The sequence below is a fragment of the Pleurodeles waltl genome, chromosome 5 (assembly GCF_031143425.1).
Source record: "Pleurodeles waltl isolate 20211129_DDA chromosome 5, aPleWal1.hap1.20221129, whole genome shotgun sequence".
In the NCBI taxonomy this organism is placed as follows: domain Eukaryota; kingdom Metazoa; phylum Chordata; class Amphibia; order Caudata; family Salamandridae; genus Pleurodeles; species Pleurodeles waltl.
In genome coordinates this window covers 466,562,811-466,582,711 of record NC_090444.1, presented here as the reverse complement: position 1 = coordinate 466,582,711, position 19,901 = coordinate 466,562,811, and the positions used below count along the sequence as shown (strand labels likewise).

General features: G+C 42.1%; 1 protein-coding gene across 1 annotated transcript in view; it reads left to right on the top strand.

Annotated features, from left to right (window-relative positions):
* EXO1 (exonuclease 1) overlaps positions 1–19,901 on the top strand; it is a 210,435-nt gene that overhangs the window by 122,160 nt on the left and 68,374 nt on the right. The window contains exon 10 of the mRNA XM_069234279.1: positions 15,611–15,857. Within this exon, the coding sequence (XP_069090380.1) occupies positions 15,611–15,857 (247 nt within the window). The remainder of the gene's footprint in view (positions 1–15,610; positions 15,858–19,901) is intronic.

The following is a 19,901-nucleotide window of genomic DNA, read 5'->3' as shown; positions in this document are numbered from 1 at the left end:
TTAATCGTCTGAATAGCTTGGGCCAAGGCCACGTTGACTGTGGGCGAACACCAGCATCAAGGGCATTAACAAGGTCATGCTCAAACGACCCCACGCAGTCATCATAAAAGGTACCTTCCCCCGACTCTTCTTCATAGCCAGCCATGGCTCAAAATGTCAGGTCACCAAAGGTGATAGCTTTAAAATGGGCAGAAAAACTGCCAATAGGAACTTCAAATGAAGTGGGGAGGCAAGCTGATCACTTTAAAGCAGGCTAATACGCCAAGGGAAGGCCCCAAGCTAACAGTAGAACGTGGAAGGAGGCCTTCTTACAGAGAGGAAAAAAATCCACTAATAAAGTGGCATTCACAAAGGCAAAGCCTATTAATTATAATTATTACAGCCCAAAAGCCAAATGCAGTCGGGCCTATGACGGAGGGCAGAGGTGAAAGCATGAAAGAGACTAAATACGCATCTCTCACGTGTTCCTAGCCCCAGGGGAATGAGCCGACAGAAACAGACTCATGCACACCACGATGCAGGCACACCTAAAAATAGAAAGAGGACAGCGTGTCAAGCAAGACGTGCTGTCCTTGCTCTCCTACTCCCATTCCACAGATAACAAAAGGCGAGGGTCAATAAAACCCTTGCGGGGGGAAAACGCTCCCGAACAGGACGCACACATGCAACGTGCAATAAGATCAGAAGAGTCCGATCACAAAGCACTTAGTCGTAGCAGTAACGTGTCGCAGGCGAACAGTAATTGAATACATAAAAACGCTCAAATGCAACGTGCTTCCCGAAGCAATTAGAAACACACAAGCACATAAATAGTACAATTAACACTTAACTGGCTGCAAAGCACTAAAGAAAGAATAGGAGTTCTATCCCTAATGGGTTTATATCGGGCTAGGCTCTATGGTGATCATGTGATACTGTGACACAGGATGTGATGTTTTGTTTTGTTTTCTTATTGGCTGCTGAAAATTAAAAGCATAGAAAGAGAAGCATAATTGGAGCCTCCGGTCCTGACATAGAATTCAATTATATTAAATAAAAAAAAAAGGCAAATTATACCCCACGAGGCTTCTTTTTTAGGACAGGGTGTGAGTGATAAGGATTGTTGGAAAGGGGAAAGACTGTTTAGAGGGGTTGGGGGAGCATGATTCTGTGACATAACCTGTACAACACTTAATGGGTGGATTTACCCCTCCAGCCAGAATACAAAACATCCCAGCTTCCCAGATGCAAATCTAAGATTTTACCAGTTGCACAGAGGTGGGCAACTGTAGCACATCAGCAGCAGCACCAGGAAAGAGAGGTGGTTTGCGTCAGCGACTAGCCCGTCATGCAGAAGTTCAGACACAGGTACATGGGCCAGAACACTAAAGTCTCCTGCAGAATACCGCAAACCTCTAACATACACCTGATGTGGCCACAAACAGAGTCCTGGGGGCATGGGAGAGCTGTGATTGGAGAAAGAACTCTGGTATGGCCTGGCTGGACTGATGTAGTTAGACGGGGCTGCTGTCACTTCAGCCACTGGGTCACTGTACAGACAGTTTGGGTCCTTATTGCAGAACATTCCACCAAGAAATAACGGGATCAAGGATAAGCTGTTCTCCTGCCCCCACCAATCTCCTCGGCCAGCCAAACCACTTGTACCTCTTTACTCACCCTGCCCGCCATCCCAAGCCAGAAAGCTGTTTGAGGTCACTGGAGAGGACGATGATCCCAGGGTGGCATATCTGACCGAGGGCAAATCCTTACTGATGAGGCTTGTTGGAATTAAGTGCAGTAGGTAGCATAATCTGTAGAATGTGGTTAGTAGAAACCGCATTAGTAGAGATGCATGCAAAAATTACTGGATTTAAGAACCAAGTCCAGCAGTTCTACAAAGGAGGGAGAACTTGAAAGCCTAATACAGTTGCACTGTAATTAAGTGCAAGAGCATGATGCTTTCAAAGAGGCTCGAATAACAACCATGTTGTGCATAGTAAATAGGATTGAATAAATACAGGGTATTATCACTCTCAGTGGTGGTTTCTCACTTCTACCAAAGAGTGAAGACATGGGAGCCTTACTTACCGGTTTTCTGATGACTGATTGCTTCACTGTGGAAATTCATAAGGTAACTCATTTCCACGAGGGTTTTTTATTCTGGCTTTTTCATTGTGAACCTAAACAACTTCTTAGTGGAAAGAACAAGTGACTGGTGCAGCGTTAAAATGAAGAACAGAAATGTTCACAAAATCCTAATCTTTCTGAACTTGAACTGCGTGACTCAGAGTAAATGACAGGAACCATACTATTTTTTTTAAAACAGAACCCCTATATGTGAATGTAATAACTTCAAATATTGATAAAAACTACGCCTTTACTCCAATGGAAGACACCTATGCTCTAAGAGGTGTGGAGGCCTAAGTTTGTACGTTCTGTACTCTAACCAAGAAAATGATTAATGTTTCCTGTTGTCTTTGTACCTTAGTGAAGATTTGTTTTTTTTTGTTTTTCTTGACATAGCTTTGTCTTATGGGATTACTCTATTTCTTTCTGCAGATTTCTCTGCTGCCCCCTTTTTGTAGGTCGAGCATAGCAGCCCACAAGGCCTGCTCTTTTCAACATGTTTTAATCTTTTCGTCCATCACTTTAATTCGATCCGGGCCCTGCCTTTAAAAAAAATCCCTTGATTTTGTTACTAAATGCTTTACCTCTGTCCTGCCTTGAGGCTGTTTTGTTACGCCTTGCAGACTGAGCCTGTTACATGGATTATTGCACGATCAGCCATATACTTTAGTGTGGGTGCACCACTTTTTTCTTTTGTCTGTCCCCTTCGAGCTCTATGGTGGCCATAGCGCTTTGAAGTTTCATATGAGAACTTGATCTGGGGTTTTCTCATTTAACCTGGGCTTCTCTCAGCCTTTTGCCAGACGTGGAAACGTGCGTGTTTTTTTCTAAAGAATATCCTAGTACTGTTTTGTTGAGTTGATGAAAGTTTGTTGCTTTAGTGTACTACAAGTTTCTTAGCTGTCGAGTTGATGTTGTTAGACATTAGCGGGGTTTCACGTTCACTGGCCTGCTTGTTTTGCAGGAACTGTGCTGGAACTGGTGTGGATGGCGGTGCGCACGCAGATCGCAGTTGAAAACCCAGTGTCCTCCTTAACATTAATAATCAGAAAGAGCTTGCCGTGCCCTGTGGGCCAATAATATTTCAATATGCAACAAGGGAGTGCAGGCCAGGCAGCAATACTGTCGGGTTACAGTTTGAAAATATTGCTGGAGCACTTTGGCTTCTGCCACAGTATTAACTAGCTGCGTAATTGCACCGCTTAATTCTGAACCACGATGTTTTGTCTGAGTTTTCCAATGAACGTGGATGTAACTGCAGGGATCTAGGCACTTGTGTGCACAGCGGTTAACCTGGGTTAAAACTCCCGCGACTAATGCTTGTTTTCAATCACTTAAGTACATTATTTTTAACCTCTCTTAAACGTACATCCAATAATGTTGTAGATCTGCATTGGTGTCGCTACCTTGTGCACAAGGATGTCTATTCACCAAAATATCAGGTGAAGCGGGAGTGACCTCTCAACATCTCAAGGGTGGGTCCCAACATTAGTGCCTCCACATACCTTTTATTTGCTGTCCAAGGACTATAATAAGAGCAAAGCGTGGAAAATATAGAAATTAAACAAGAATCTTACTACTTCATAATGAGTGCAGTGCGAAACGCGATGCCAAAAAATACTATTGCACTATACAATATGGGCTTTTATCATGAATTAGTTTTTTTTTCCATGCAGTTGAAATTAATGTTTTTGTGACTGGTTCTACCGCTTGATATCCCCTTTAACGCACATTTTCATGCTCACAATCTTCTCAGCGTATTTAGAAATTGCCATGTAGATAAATATGAGGCACACAATCTGTGTCATTCCAGATTTATTAGGCAGAAATAGTAGTGTGTGCTGATCGCCCCTCTATACACACAACACACACGTTTTGTATGCTGGCCTATACATAAAACACACTTAATCGTGATTCAGTGAGACAGACTGTGACAAAAGCCACTATTGTTTTCAATTGAAAGGTAAATATACATCCGAATGTTCCAAGGCAAAATAATTTCAAGGGTATTTTTAAATTATTTATACGATCACAAAATTATTACTAAACAGAAGCAGAATAGGCATGTTAAAAAAAGAGTACTTTACTAAAATCTTACTAAAGTATCATCACTGCGCATTTCTATATTCTCAAAACATAAACAAATGAGGGTCTAGTATATTTCTCTGAGAAAGGTGGCAGCCTCGGTTCCAGAAATGTAGTGAGGGCAATGGTTGGAGTGTCAACTGGCAAGCCAGAGTAAGCATGTGATAAATGACATCCATGGAACAGTGATTGTTTTTGGAGATTCTGGAATCGACGTGGAAGTAGAACTGGTGCAAATTCTCCACCTGCATGTTCAAGAAGAAAATTCTCCCTGTGTGGGTGGGTGACCCTTCTAGTTTATTTCTCTAGTTTCTCCTCCGTGGCCGTCTTGTCTTGTTTTTTGGTAATTGTACTAGCAAGTCAGCAACTCTGATGGTGGGGTGGTGAAAGTGGTATTCTATTGTAATTAGCATGGCATATTTAAATTAGGATGCTAAATGGCAACATTTTCATTTTTGCTGCAGATAAAGGAAGAAGGTAAATGGAAGTGCATTAGTTATATCAGGGACACTGAAATTGTGTGGCAGGAAAGGACCAAATTATGAGGCCGGGTTGACCAATTTATGTGGCAAGAAAAGCCCAATTAAGCATGTACAGTGCCAATAGCTCCAACTCTTGCAAATTCGAAACCCATTTCAAATGCTTGTTTATCCTTGCTCTTTTAGATGTCAGTTCACCAAAATAATAGGGGTAGCTGAAGTGACATCTCATGACCTTTTACAACATCACAAAGTGATATCTCAATATTGAGCCTGATGCATTACAGTAAGTGATGCCACTGAAACCAGGTTACACCCATTTGAAAACGCCCGATCAGGTTGAAACCATTTTTAGGATGCTTCTATTCTGGTTCAGAGAGGACTAGGCTTGGCAGTTGGGCTGGACTGTTATTATTGGAGCAAAACCAAGACTGATTTTCACTTGGCTGGGTCTATTCTGAGGTGGCATGGTGGGCAAAAGAATGGTTGTTTGAAATTCTACCCCAAGTGATTGCAAGTGGTTACCCTTACTGCCGGCATCCTCCCATCACCTTTTGTGTAACTAATGTAACGTGCTAAGTAGAAAATTGCCCATTGCTCTCTTTGCCACTGAAACCAAGCTACATCAGGCCAAAACCCTTCTTGTCTTGCTTGTGTTCTGGTTCTGAGAGGACCTGGATTGGCAGTTTGGGCTGGACTGTTCCTATTGGAACTGGACCAAGAGTGAATTGTATATGGCTTGGTCTAATCTGAGGTGGCATGGCACAGGAGGCAAAAGAACAATAGGTTAGAATGCTACCCCAAGCAATTGCATGTGGTTAGATTTACTGCACGCATCCTCCCATAAACTCTTGTGTGTCAGAGATCGAACCATATCTGGAAGAAGACTTTTTATGCTAGTCATTCTAAATCCAAAAACACACTTAAATTTCGGGCACAAAATGTTAATCTGGGCCACCTATTCCAGTTGTCTGCACGTTTTCTGTAACTCCATAAGAAACTTCAACGAACAGTCCATGAAATGACTAATTAAGTCTTAGACATGGACCTCACTTAGTGGTGATCTAAGACCAGTGGCAAACATCTTTATAGAGACTTTTTTTTCCCAGGTCTAGTCACATTCAGACACTGTGTGGCAGAAGTATGGCCAAATAAAAACTCTGCTGCTTCTTGTGGCTGAACACCTTGGAGTTTATTTCAAACCCCTATTACGTAACATGCCTACCCTTAGCAAAACACGTGGAATGTGGTATGCAGAGCGACTTCCTCTGGTTCACGTCCATGGATGTGCTACCTACTACCCTTTGACCTGAGCCTACAATCAAGATGAGCCATTTCTGTACACTAAATAATTAGCTTCCCCTACCATACTTCCTGTAAATGGTCAAAGTGTTATATTTGTTTGCTGTTGCTGTGCTTTTTAAAAAATACATATTGCAGACAAAAGTATGCAGCTGTGCACATTAGCCCTTACTCATCTGTAAACTTTCAGCACAGTCAAGTTTTCCTGGTTGAATCAGTGCCAGTCTGTTTAAAGTTGGTGGATTCATGCCGGAATCATGTATGGCAAGCACGTGCCATTTTCAAGTCTTACCTCCTGCATGTCCAAGTGACGTAGACCGGAAGAAAAAAATATCAACTCCCCTCCCTTCCTTAGACCTTCAGTAGCCAATAGGAGGATACTGAGGAGATAGGTAATAGATAAGGGGCTGACACACCCCATCCATATAATCTCAACAGCCTTCTACTAACTGCTACAAGCAGTTGGCAGTGCCAGTAGTTCTGGTTTTAAAGGAATGTGGTATGGTATTGGTAAATATTATAAGTAAATAGCATAAGTAGCATAGCAAATAGTATAAGTAACAGCAAGTATTTGTGGCAAAGCAAAGAACTGTAGAATAATGTTGGGGTAGGTGAAAAGGTCAGTTGACATTTGCTTGATCAAACCTAACTTACAAATCCAAATAGGTTGATGACTGCTCTCTTCTCATCTGCACTGCTGCCAGAGAAAAACAGCATATTTTATCTAGTTATCCAAGACCCTTTAATAGCATCCCAATTTCATGTGTGTGCCCCTGAAAGTTCAAGCTTAGGCAGCTGAATAAATAAAATAATTAGGACTGCTTGGAGGGAGGATCACCTTTTTAGTGGAAGCACACTTCTTCTGCCACTCAAAACATGTACACCTTTTTCCCCAACTATGGGCGGAGCGAGACCCTCTCTAGTGATGCTCACATGATTGTCTGGCGACATCTGCACTGTCAAGCCTGACCATAAAAAGGACTGAGGCCAGGGGAAGAAGTGATAACTACAAAATGTAAACATGTCTCGTGAACAGCTGCGTTTGCTGTTTCATCTTTGTTTTTCACCAAGGACCCCTGAGGCAGAGGTTTGCAAGGAGAGTGCCAAATGTTGCAAAGGCAAACCAGAGTCACAGGTGCAACCTCAATTGACGTCCATGCTTGCTTTGCCTTTTTCAGGTGTAGAGAGTTGTGCATTCTCGATTACCTTTTTGGTTTACTGTGAAAAGTGTAGTTCTGGTTTCCACTGTGATGATCTATAAAATAGATTAAATACTAATATTAACTTGAACCCTTATGTCGAACATTGGTTATTTTCTTTGTAATTTCAGTTAATTAAATTAAAATTTAAGTTAAATTGCTAAGAAATGAGGATGCCCTTGCTCTAATTTATTGCTAACGCTAACACTTCACCTATTCAGTGGTAATTGTTTTATTGTATTAATTTGTATTGCATTTTGTTGTTATATATAATTGCATTCAACTGAATTACAATAAATAGGTAATGTAAAATGTTGTAACATTGTTGTAGAGGTTACATTTTCTCTCATTGATGCTCAGTGGAGGTAATGTTGGTTGGAGATGTGGTGGTATAGTTCTTGCACTGCAGTGTACAACACTTAGCTGAAATGGCTGGCAATTTTAGGAATTGCCTTTTATTGAATCTAATTATTTCTCCAAAACTGAATGCAACAATCTGCATTTGGGCCATGGTCTCATGTGGTATGTCTCGGAGTTTGTTCTGCAGCCATTACTGTTTATCTTCTGTAGGGCACACTAGCATATGTTGTCTTCAGAGCGCCATCTGTATTTTGAGATAAGTATCTGAAAAAGAGAACCATAGAGATTCAGCAAGATTACACATTTTGTCTGTTATTTGTACTGTCAGAGGAAGCAAAACAATCTCTTCTTCAAGGGTTGAGTACATGTGTGTGGCCAACAGCCTAATTCAAGTGTATTGTTAAAAATCTTCATCGGTATCAAATAATTTATGGATGGCGACTTCTAATTGCCTCTGTTCTGCAAGCACAAATAATTCCTGAAGATTTTATAAGGACCACTGCTTTCACCAGAGCTCTTGTCATATGAGCTGCCTGGGCAATTATAAATCAGCATATGCTGGACTCCCTCAAAAGGTTAAACAGCATAGAGCCATTTCCAAAGCATATGTTCAGACTGGCAAATATTATGAAAAGCTAGAACAGCCAAAACCTACTTGAATCCACTTTGGCTCCTTCTGTTTGTTACAGGAAACTTTTATTAATGCAAGAAACAAGGCAGCGTTGTTGTAGTGTGGTGCGTATTTAATGTGAAAAGGAGCGAGTAATGTCACTCGAGTCAAGATTACAGAATGGTTTTGCTCTGGTGTGAAAATATATTGTGAAACAATTGCTAAACATGCATAGCTTACTTTTTTGGGTTAAAAATACTTTTATGACTGCCCTATCATATTTTTACGAATTAAAACTAGTACATAAATAACCTGTAAAAAATGTGATGCTTATGTAATACAGCATGGAATGTTCTAGTGCCTGAAACATAATCCCCTCTTTCACCTTTGAAAGGTGAATCAGTGATAGTGGGGCATCAAGACTATTTTAAACATAAGAAAGGGGCCTAAAATGAGCAGAGAAGCACTTCCTCGTAACATGTCGGCCACTCTGATTGTACTGATCTAGAATGGTGAGCCAAATATCTTTATCTCCTGATTGTGTGGTTCTGTCGGCGTGATGTGTATGCTCCTGAAGAGAGGCTGTGTGGGGAACTCTACATCTGAGAGTAGAAATCCAAGGAAAAGCGAATCATATTGACCTCTTGAAGCAACAGCTAAGATTTTTTTGAAATTTGTTTGATTTACCTCCATCACTGCGGCCTCCTTCCTGGAGGTCTGGAAACATGCTGATGTGAGGCCCCTCCTGAAAAAAACAACCGCTGACCCAGCCGAATTGAAGAACTACTGGTCAATCTCGCTGCTCCCCTATCCAGCAAACGTCCTGTAGAAAGCGATCAACCAGCAACTCACCCAAGACCTAGATGACCACAGCCTCTCAGACCCCTCCCAAACTGGATTTTGAGCTAACCACTTTACAGAGATAGCCCTGATTGCAGCTATAGATGACATCAGAGCCACCTGGACCGTGGGGAAAGTACCCTATTCCTCCTGTACACATCTGCTGCGTTTGACACAATCTCCCACCACATCCTGATCAACTGACTCCACCACATCGGGATTCAAGGAAATGCCTTCAAATGGATCGCCTTGTACCTCACCAGCAGAATCCAAAGGATCAGTCTCCGACCGTTCACCTCAGAGCCCAAGAAGAACATCTGTGGAGTCCCCCAAGGATCGTCCCTCAGCCTGACCTTTTTCAACACCTTCATGACCTCCCTGGCCATCTCCGTCGGATTGCATGGCCTCAAAATCATCTCATGTGCCGATGACACACAGCTCATCCTCTTACTGTCCGCAGATCCCTCCTCCACAAGAACGCACTTCTTTAGATGCATGGTGAACGTATTGGACTGGATGAAGGACAACTGTCTCAAACTCAACACTGAAAAAATGGAAGCCTTCATCTTTGCAAACAACACCTTGCCATGGACTGACACATGGTGGCCTGCAGAGCTCGGCACACTCCGTGCCCCAACAGACCATGCCCGCAACCTCAGCATTATTCTGGATAGCAAGCTATCCATGAAGAAACAAGTATATGCAGTCTCATCTGCCTGCTTCCATACCCTTCACATGCTCCTCAAGATCTTCAGATGGCTCCCAGCAGACACCAGAAGGACTGTCACGCAAACCCTCATCACCAGCAGACTGGACTACAGAAACACGCTCTGCATAAGAATCACAGCACGCTGCCTGAAGAGACTCCAGAGAATACAGAACTCAATGACAGGACTTGTACTTGGCCTCCCCAGAAGGACCCAGATCACACCCCATCTAAAAAAACTACACTTCTTCCCTATTCAGAAGAGATGTCAGTTCAGGATGCTGACCCACGCCTACAAGGCCCTGCACAATGATGGACCAGCATACATCAACAAACGTCTGACCTTCCACCAACCGACCAGACACCCCCGATAAGCTTCCCTCTCCCTTGCAGACACCCCACGAATCGTCGAGTCAAAAGCAGTTGACGCTCCTTTTCACATCTGGCAAACAAGGGTAGTAGCACCCCCCCCGCACCTCAGGACCGCACTGTCACTTCAGCGATTCAGAAGAGAATAAAAGACCTGGGTGTTCGAATGATCATTCCTCCATGCAGCAGCATACAGTTCCAGCACCTCGAGACCCTCAGGGGTGATTTGCTGCTCTCTGTAAATGTTTGGTTGATTGATTTAGGTTGGAGTCCTGGATTTAGGTAGTGACATATTCCTTACATGAAGGCAGGCTTTGGAGCTCACCATATCACACTTGACCAAGGTTTCTTCTTTTGGTGTTAGGCTTGGAGGTAAGCAATTGAGATACTTGTTGTACACAGATAACTTAACAATTTTAGTTCTCACACAAGCTAGTCTTCAGAGGCAACTGAATTCCTTTGAGGATTGCTTGGTGAATTCATTTCATATTACTACTACCAATAGTAAGATCATTATAGTTGGTAAAAACAATGTTAAAATGTCTTGGCTTGGTAAGGGAAAAAACAGAAGTTGCGGCTGAATACATGTATCTGAGTTTTCTGTGTTCCAGAAAATATTTTCTTTGAAAACCCCTTTAGCAAACGCTATATCAAAGTCAGTATTGGCAAACCAAAACTTAGTAGAGTGTAGTTCTCTTTCATACCTCTAACCTAAGAATCCTTACCTTTTGAATTTCACCAGCTGTCAGTTTGGATTTGGAAAACCCTGCAGTAGCTTCTGCATTTGGGCAGGTGGCACTGTTGGTCTCCGTCATGACTCCATCCAGCCTCGGGATTTAATGACAATGAGCCACATAAAGGCACCACACGTGTACTGATGTTGGTTCCACTTTTACCACTCTTTGCCATGATCTGGAGATCAACTCTCAATGTTTTTTCGACTTCTATTGAATTCTTCAAAGTATTTACCCTGAATGTATACAAAGATGTCTTCCCCCAAATATACAGGATTTCAGCTATGCCGTACTTGCAGGAGGCCAATGCCAGCTTTGATAACTCAGCACCATACACTGCTCCAAGTCCTGTGTCAGATTCTTCCAGCAGTAGGTTGCATGGTCCATCTTTGTGAAACAGCATCCTCTGGTGATTCTTATCCTGCTAGCCTCCACGAGCAGCGTTGAACCCTATTGGTTTTCCTACTCCTCCAGTTTGAACCACTATTAAAAAGAATATAACTGGGGAATAGCTCCCATAACTTTATGCGGAAATGAATCATTAGCAATGGGTGTTTTGATAAATTATAATTTACTTTAAGGAAGATGTTTAAAATCAGTCCTCTATATTCCCCAATGCACTTGGAATGCTAGCTAAGCATAAATTGTCTGGTTACATGGAACAGCAAATTTTGTGAGTTACAACATTTCTGGTATATGGTGGGGAGAGCAGGAGACTAGATTGATGATTTGGGAGTGATTATCTAACATTTTGCCTCTGTAGCAGTGGGAAGAACGTTCCAAGGAACAGTTAAGAGCAGGGCAACATTCTACGTAGGTGAAAGATTCTGGTTAATCTGGCAAATTAATAATAGTTATTAATTTAATTAAAGTAATAAATCTTTATATAAGTGTGTAACTTATTTAATGGCAAATGGGAATTCCCATTTGATCTTGTAAAGGACTGGCAGATCATATTAAGTCAAACAATCATGTACCTTTGTGGCAGTTTAAGGATACACTATGTCTGGGATAATGTGTTCTCCAAAAACTGTGGACATTAAATTATTGTTCTTAAGTGCTCATTTTCGGGATCAGGGGCCCTGTCTAAGTAAAAAAGAACCCCACATTAGAGATAAACTAGGTGACAATAAACTTAACTCCAGACAAGGTTCAAAGTCAAGACCATAACAATTATGTAAATTTAGAACAATAGCAAAAACAACCAGTTAAAATCAAATGTCAATAAATTCTCAAAATGCAAAATAATTAGAATTATCCTCGGGCTCTGACCCTATTCTAGTTATATAGCTAGAATCATATATGGTTTAGCAGAAGGTGAAATAGTACAAAAACCATTTTTGATACCAAATCAAAGAGCACAGGGACATGCTGAATTGGAGTTTCAGGTAAATGTGGCATATAGCCCAAAAAACCAGCATGTTATATACGTTTTTTCAAACAGAGAGGTTGCACTGTTGGCGCGATGAGAAACAAATGTTGTATCACAATACCCACTAGTAATACTGAAATCACATCACATGGCAAAGAACATTTGCTCTAGCACTATTGAATAATCCTGTATTCATCAGGGAGAAGACAAAGGCACACTTAAAATGTCTCCTTCGCCGACGATACACAGCTAATTCTATCCCTTACAGACGAACCATCAATAGCCAAGAGTAAGTTTCACAACAAAATAAGATCAGTCACCGACTGGGTGAAAGACAGCTGCCCCAAGCTCAACTTGGACAAGACAGAGATCTTCGTCCTCGGCCCCACTTCCACCGCCTGGGATGACTCCTGGTGGCCGACAGCCCTTGGAACCGCCCCGGCCCCCACCGACCATGCACGCAACCTTGGTATCCTCCTCGACTCATTGCTGTCCATGGCCCATCAAGTCAACGCCGTCTCATCATCACGCATCCACACACTTCGCCTGCTCAGGAAGATTTTTAAGCGGATCACCATTGAAACAAGAAAGGCGGTCACCTGCACACTCGTCGGCAGCAAACTCAACTATGGCAACGCACTCTATGCCAGCATCACGGAGAAACTTCAAACAAGACTCTAGAGAATACAGAACGCATCGGCCAGGCACATCCTGGACATCCCCCGCCACAGCCACATCTTAGCCCACCTGAGAAACCTGCACTGGCTCCTCATCAACAAACTCATCACCTTCCAGCTCCTGACACACACTTCCTGGGCCATGCACAACATTGGACCAACCTACCTCAACCACTGCCTGTCCTTCTAAGCCCCCTCCACCAACTCTGCTCTGCTCAACTGGACCTTGCCACCACCACCCGTAGAATCAGGAAGAGCACAGCAGGAGGTAGAGCCTTCTTCTACCTCACCGCGCAGACCTACAACACGCTGCCATTCCACCTCAGGCAGTCCCCCTCGCTAAATCAGTTCAAGAAGGATCTCAAGACCTGGCTCTTCAACTGATCAACACACCCTCACCAGCGCCTTGAGACTTCACGGGTGAGAAGTTGCGCTATACAAATAACTAATGGATTGATTGATTGTATGCAGCGCATTCACCCACCAAAAACTGACCCTCTTTTTCCTGTGTGGGTAGCTCTAGAGTTTGGACCCTAGCTCAGCTGGCAACCAGGAAAATGAAGCCAGCCTGTACATTTTTGGAAACTGGACACCTAGGTGGGTATCCAGGTTGGGCTGACTTGGGTGGGGCTCACCGGGTTGTTTTTTTGTTGTTGTTTTTTTTGGGTTTTTTTACAACTAGAATCCCTTGCAGACCTCAAACTTTGACTTAAAAAACACATTTTCCTCACATTTCTGCAATGGAAAGTTCTGGAAGCTGTGGGAAGCCACAAATTTCCTTTCCCCCAGCATTCCTCCAAATCTCCCAGTAAAAAATGGTACTTCACTTGTGTGGGTAGGCCTAGTGCCTGCGACATGAACCGGCTCAAAACGGAATGTGAGCACATCACATTTTTCCACTGAAAACTGACCCTCTTTTTCTGATGTATCGCATTGCTGGATTTTGGAACCTATTTCACCCGGTGCCTAGGGAAACCTAGCCTGCCTGTACATTTTTTAAAACTACACACCTAGAGAAATCTTGAATGGTGTGGCGTGGGGCTCCAATTAGGTTTTCCTACCCACAACGTCCTGCAAACCTCAAATCTTTTCTGAAATCATGCATTTTCCCTTATATTTCTGTGATAAAAACTTCCAGAATCTGCAGGAATCCACAAGATGTCTACCACGTCGCAGTGCCTAATCTGTGCGATTAAAAACGTTGCCCCACTTGTGTGGCTGGGCCTAGTGCCATGACAGAAACTGATCAAACCAAGGACAATGGGAGTGCATGCTTGGAGACTTCTATTGACCTTTGCTGGATCAGTTCCAGCTGCTGATTGTTATTTCACTGAAGCCTGAAGGAAAAAGCCTCGGAAGATGGGGAAGCTTTCCCCCATCTCCCGAAGCTGTTTCTTTGAGAAGGGAATCCCTCTTGTGCCTGCACCAGAGGGATTTCCAGTGCACGGGCGGCCGGGAGCTGTCCATTGCACACAAGCACTATTGCGTCAGATGGCTCCCGGACGTCCGACACACTGAAGTGGTTAAAGATGCAACAAAAACAAGACTGAAAACTAATTGAATTAAGGGTATCTTTAAAAATGCTGAAAGACTCATTTTTAACTAGAGCTGCACAGACAAATGAGAAACTATGTTCATTTTAAAATGTGCAAAGTACAACAAATGGAAGTGTATTTGCGGCCTACTCTTGTCAACTTAACACACTTTAGTTGTTAATTCTGAATGTACTCAATTGTTGAATATCTTATAAAATTACTTGATTTTGGACCAGAGGAGCATGTTTTAACTACTAATGTTGCTTCTGTATGGAACATCTAATGGGAATGATGCATTTAATGCTTCCACTTGATTTGGACAAAAGACATATCTTGGATGATTGCATTATTAGATAAAGATGTACTCAGTATTGCTTATAACCAGTTTGTTTTTCAAGGATTGTTATTTAAGTATATTAAATATTTAAAATGTTATTGTGGGATGATGGTTTTATTGCGATGTTTTTTAGACTGATGATCTAGCAAACCAATAAAAAATAAAGTTGAACTAAATAATATGAAATGAGAAATTAATTTCTTCCATTTTTGTCATGGTGCATATACCGTTTACACCATTCCCTTTTTAATGCAGAAGAAATAGTGCGAAGGGATTGGCCCTGATTTTTGCTATACAGCTATCTTTGTTCATGTGCTATGGCAATTTGGGGATTACATTAAGTTCAGTTTAAGCATGGCTAGATGGAAGTTTCTGCTGGGTAATTGTAGAAGTGTTTATTGCTAGAAATAGAGAATACTTTAGTTCCAGTAGGCTAAGAATCAGAGGTTGATACTTGCACATTAAGAGGCACATGAATTATCTGTTCATCATGTTATTCAGTTTTCAATGATTGTGAAATCCTGTGCTGTCCTGCTAGTCATCTTGAGCCTAATCACTTACTAGGATTTCAGCAGTGTTGGGTGTCGCCTAAGTTCCACTTGCACACTTGTGCATCTAAAAACAAATCTTGATGTGGAGTATGGCATTGGGTCACACAGCCATGTTTAGTCTGCCTAGATTAAATCATGAAACAAAATCTGCTTGGGCCTCACCTTGTCAATTCACCCAAAAAATACCTGCTGAGAAATTGTTTGAAAAATATGTACTTTTTAAATGCTTAAAATAGTTCTGTAAACCAGGTTTTTCTTTTGCTTTAGGTAGTTTAAGACCAGCATGTAGGGGGTACGATAAAAAAAAAATGTAAAAAACAAGCTGCTCGTTTTTTGTCTCCAATAAAGAGCTCGCCGATGTTGACCTCTTGAGCCAGTACTCCTTTTCACAAGTTAAAAAAGCCAAGAAAGAGGTCAGTGAAGAAGATAGTCCTCAGCAGAAGCCGCCTTGTGCCTCACCTACACTGCATACATTACCAAATCCCGGCAAGGAAAGGTTGAGCTCTCAGCATAAAATGAGAAATAAATTTGCTACTCTTCTGCAGAGGAAAAATGAGGAACTGGGGGCTATTGTTGTTCCGGGAACCAGAAGCAGGTATGTTAATGAAGGGTGCATGCAACATGCAAGTGATTTTGGGCAGGATCAATTTATTTTGTTGAAATTGCAATTGGTTTCAATCCCATGAACACTGGAATACAATATATAATTTATTTGCATGTAGCGCAAATTTTGTAACCAAACCACTATCTCCTTTATCTTCTGCATTATTTCACTATACATCTTTCCTGTCGTTATCTCTCCTATTTGCCTTTTTCTCTTTCTTCTGTGGCAAACCTTATTTTTACTACAGTATGGTGACTAAGACTTCCGTCTTTCTACTGAGCCCAGGCGACGTGCAGCCAGCACAGGGTTTAAAGGGTTTGACTGACCGTTTCAGTCTCGCAAGAAGTTGAATTCCTGAATTGGAATCTGTGACAGCTAAATTAGTTTCAGGGGCAAGCCTTACTTACATGCCTCCTTTAACAATAGTGTAGCCAAAAGAAAGCTAATGCTAGCAGTAAATTGTTTCTTGCTGGTCTGTATCCAAGGGAAAATGTGACTGGCCTGTCATTTCTGAATCTTTATTTTTTTTTAAGTAGTTCCATGTGATCCAAAAATATTCCCAGCTTGTGGACTGGAGTTTGTGATTTTGGTGTCAGGCCTGTGCTGGAAAACAGAGTAAGCGTTGTGTGCTCCTCTGCTTTCAACCCCACCGCTACTATCCTAGAGTCCCGGAGCTATTTACTCCACGTCAGATGTTTCACCTTCTCTCCTGTGTATTATAAGTAACAGGTGATGGGAATATCCTTAGTTGAATAATGACCATGCACCTTAGTTACCATTCCTGTGCATGGCACAATTTAGTGGTCTGACGTAGGTGTTGATAGAAGAGTAAAAGTGAGGAGCTGTATGAAACTTCTCCGGATTTGCAGTTAACCACCTGGTTAGCTTGACTGCACAGTCATTGTGATCAGAGTAGCGTGTTACCATTAGACCAATTAAACGGAGAACAGTGATTGAAATAAAATGAAAGAAGATTCTACGAAAAAGCAGGGGAAAAGAAACGAGGAAGAAAGATTGCAAAAAGGGAAGGCAATAGAAAAAAATAAAACAGCAGAGAACCAAATTAGGTTCAAGAGCCTTCAGCAATGTATTATGCACTGCTCAAAATGAAATCCTTTTGAGCCCAGATCTGTCTTGAGTGAAGAGGCATGGTATTTAGGAATCTTTGTAGGTTAAGAGATGAGAATCAGTAGTTTGAAGCCCCCAAATGTTCCATATATTCAGTATTTTCCCCAGGATCAAACATCCCGTCTGCTGTTAGTGTTCTGGCCCTAGGTTCAAATAGCAGGAAACGACTATTATTAAAACACTTGTACACACAGTTTTTTGATTTTTGACAGAATTCTTAATTCATAAATCTGGTCTCTGGTTTACTAAACTGTTAAAAGTGTATTTTGTAAATTATATATTTTTTCTTTATTAGTACTTTAGAGATTAAAAGAAAAGATTCAGGCAAAACACAACAGATTGAACAATACCAGACACGTATTGTCTCATATAAAGTTCAACATATCTGGACCTAAGTTGCCTATTGCCGTGGCATAAATGTCTAAGTAGCCCCTTCATAAGCATGCAAAAATGATTGACTGCTCTCGCACTTCCTACTAAAACAAATGTAAGAGTTCACTTAATACATTCTCCTTGTTTTTGGGTTGTTTAATAATGCACCAGTTAATCTGAGGGGCATCTTTCCAAAACCACTTTTAGTGTTCTTATGAAAATTAAAGCACTCTTGACAGTCTCTAATCTCAAATGATTTTAAAAAGTGATATTTTCTAAAGACAGTTTCCTGTAGTTGCAATATATGTCTTCTATAATGTTAGACATGGGGTCTAGTTGGCAAAGGTATGCACCCTCTTCAAGTAGGGACAACAGTCCTAGTCAGGGTAAGTCACAACACAACCTAAAAAATCCTGTGCTCACCCTCCGGTAACTTGGCACAGAGCAGGCAGGGTTAACTTAGAAGGCAATATGTAAAGTATTTTTGCAATAACTCATACAGTAACACAGAGAAAAACCCACAAAAGACTCCACACTCAGAAAAATAGATTATGATTTTTTTCATGTGTAGAAGTCAAGATATTGACTTTCAAAGTAAAAAATGCGAAATGGCACTTAGAATCCAGTAGCGATCTTAGGATTTACTTTAGGTCACGCTGGACCGCGGCAAAGTCAGAGATTGGGCTGTCCATAATGGAGTGCAGGCTGGCTACAGGACCGACGCAGGCCTCAGGAAACAAAGTATCTTTTCTGGTTGCAGCAGCGAGGTGTATTGTGAGATACTTCGATGCGGACCTCGCAAGGATGGCAATTCAATCTGGCCCACGCAGTGATGGCGATGCGTCGGTTCTGAAAAGAAGTGCTGGAACCGAGATGCGTTGGTTCTGAAGTGCAATGTGCCAGGTTTTCCCACGCAGTTGAGTGGTGCATTGATCTCCGTAGACTGCTGCACCAGCGTATCACGGTTTTGATGCATTGGGATCTCACAGCAATGTGGCAGTTACGCAAGCCATGAGATTATTTTTTTTATCCTGCAACCAGGTTGATGCAACGGTTCTGCTACAAGCAGACAGGCGATGCATCGATTTTCCATGTTGCAAGTCTCTGGGTCCACTTCCAAGAAACCAGACACAGGGGCAAGCAGGCAAGGAGTCTCAAGCAATGGGAGGCAAGCCAACAAGCCCTTGGAGATCACTTGTGGTGCAAGTCAGAGTTTAGCTCTCCCTCAGCAGAGTCAGAGGACAGCAGGGCAGTACATAAGAAAAGCAGACCAGCAGAGTAACAGTCCTTGTTGCAACACAGCAGTTCTTGTGACAGAGTCCAGTTGTAGGTCCAGAAGTGTCTTATTTGGTGGGCTCAGAGACCCGGTACTTGTACCCAAATATGCCTTTCAAGTGGGGGAAGCTTCAAAGAATGACTCTGAAGTGCACCAGTATCCCTCTCAACCCAGTGCTGTCTGCCAAGCTCCCTGGGGGGAGGGTTGTAAATCAGTCCTTTGTGTGGGGTCAGGCCACCACCCTTTGAAGTGTAAGTATGTTCCCCTTCCTTTCTGCCTGCCCAGGAAGGACAATCCGAATGCAGATGTATGTAGGTGGGTACTCAGCCACAACATGCCTTCCTGTAATTGTTGCTTTCTGGAGGGAATACACAAAGTGTAACTGTCACCTTGCCCAGATGTGTATCGGAGACAGGCTGTAAGGCACACAGAGGAGGAAGAGCAGAGACATGCCTACTTTCTAAAAATGGCATTTCTAAAATAGTAATGTTATCTGACTTTACCAATAAAGAGGATTTATCAGTACCATTGCAAAGATAGTAAACATGACACAGCTACTCTTTTCTAATCAAGAATTACAGCTTAAAAGTATTTTAACCATGCTTGTCACCATGCTTGACACCACCTGTTAAGCATGGTGATGGGCAGTGATGATTAGGGCCTGCTTTTCAGCTGCAGGATCTAAACATTTTAGAAAACATTTTAATACTGGACTGTTTAGTAGTTGAACATTGGTTTAACCCTGTAAGCATAAGAGTTATATTCTGCACACTCACTGTTCAAAAACCTAATAACATAATACACCAGCCTTGTTGGTGTAGTGTCTGGAACATGGTCTAAAGTTTTCTTGCAGATGTGTGTCCATCAGTTTGTGGAAGTTAAAATGGTGGTGAACCCACAACTGATCCCAAAGTGCAACATTTTACTCACCTTTGATGTGAGAGCTCTTGTCAGATAACTATCTCTCGCAGCCAAACTTACTCACTACTCATGATTTTTCTGTGACTCGACCAATGAAGAGTATGCCTCACAGTAGTGAAAAATGACTTTGGTAGTTTTTCACTTCAAGGACAGGTAAAACTGACAAGAACATTTCCTGACTTTTACTTACATAGCACCCTGCCCTATGGGCTACCTAGTACCTACCGTAGGGTGATTTATATGTAATAAAAGGGGAGTTTAAGGCTTGGCAAGAGGTGTTAAATGCCTAGTCGAAGTGACAATCATCGGCACACACAGGCCCTGCAATGGCAGGCCTG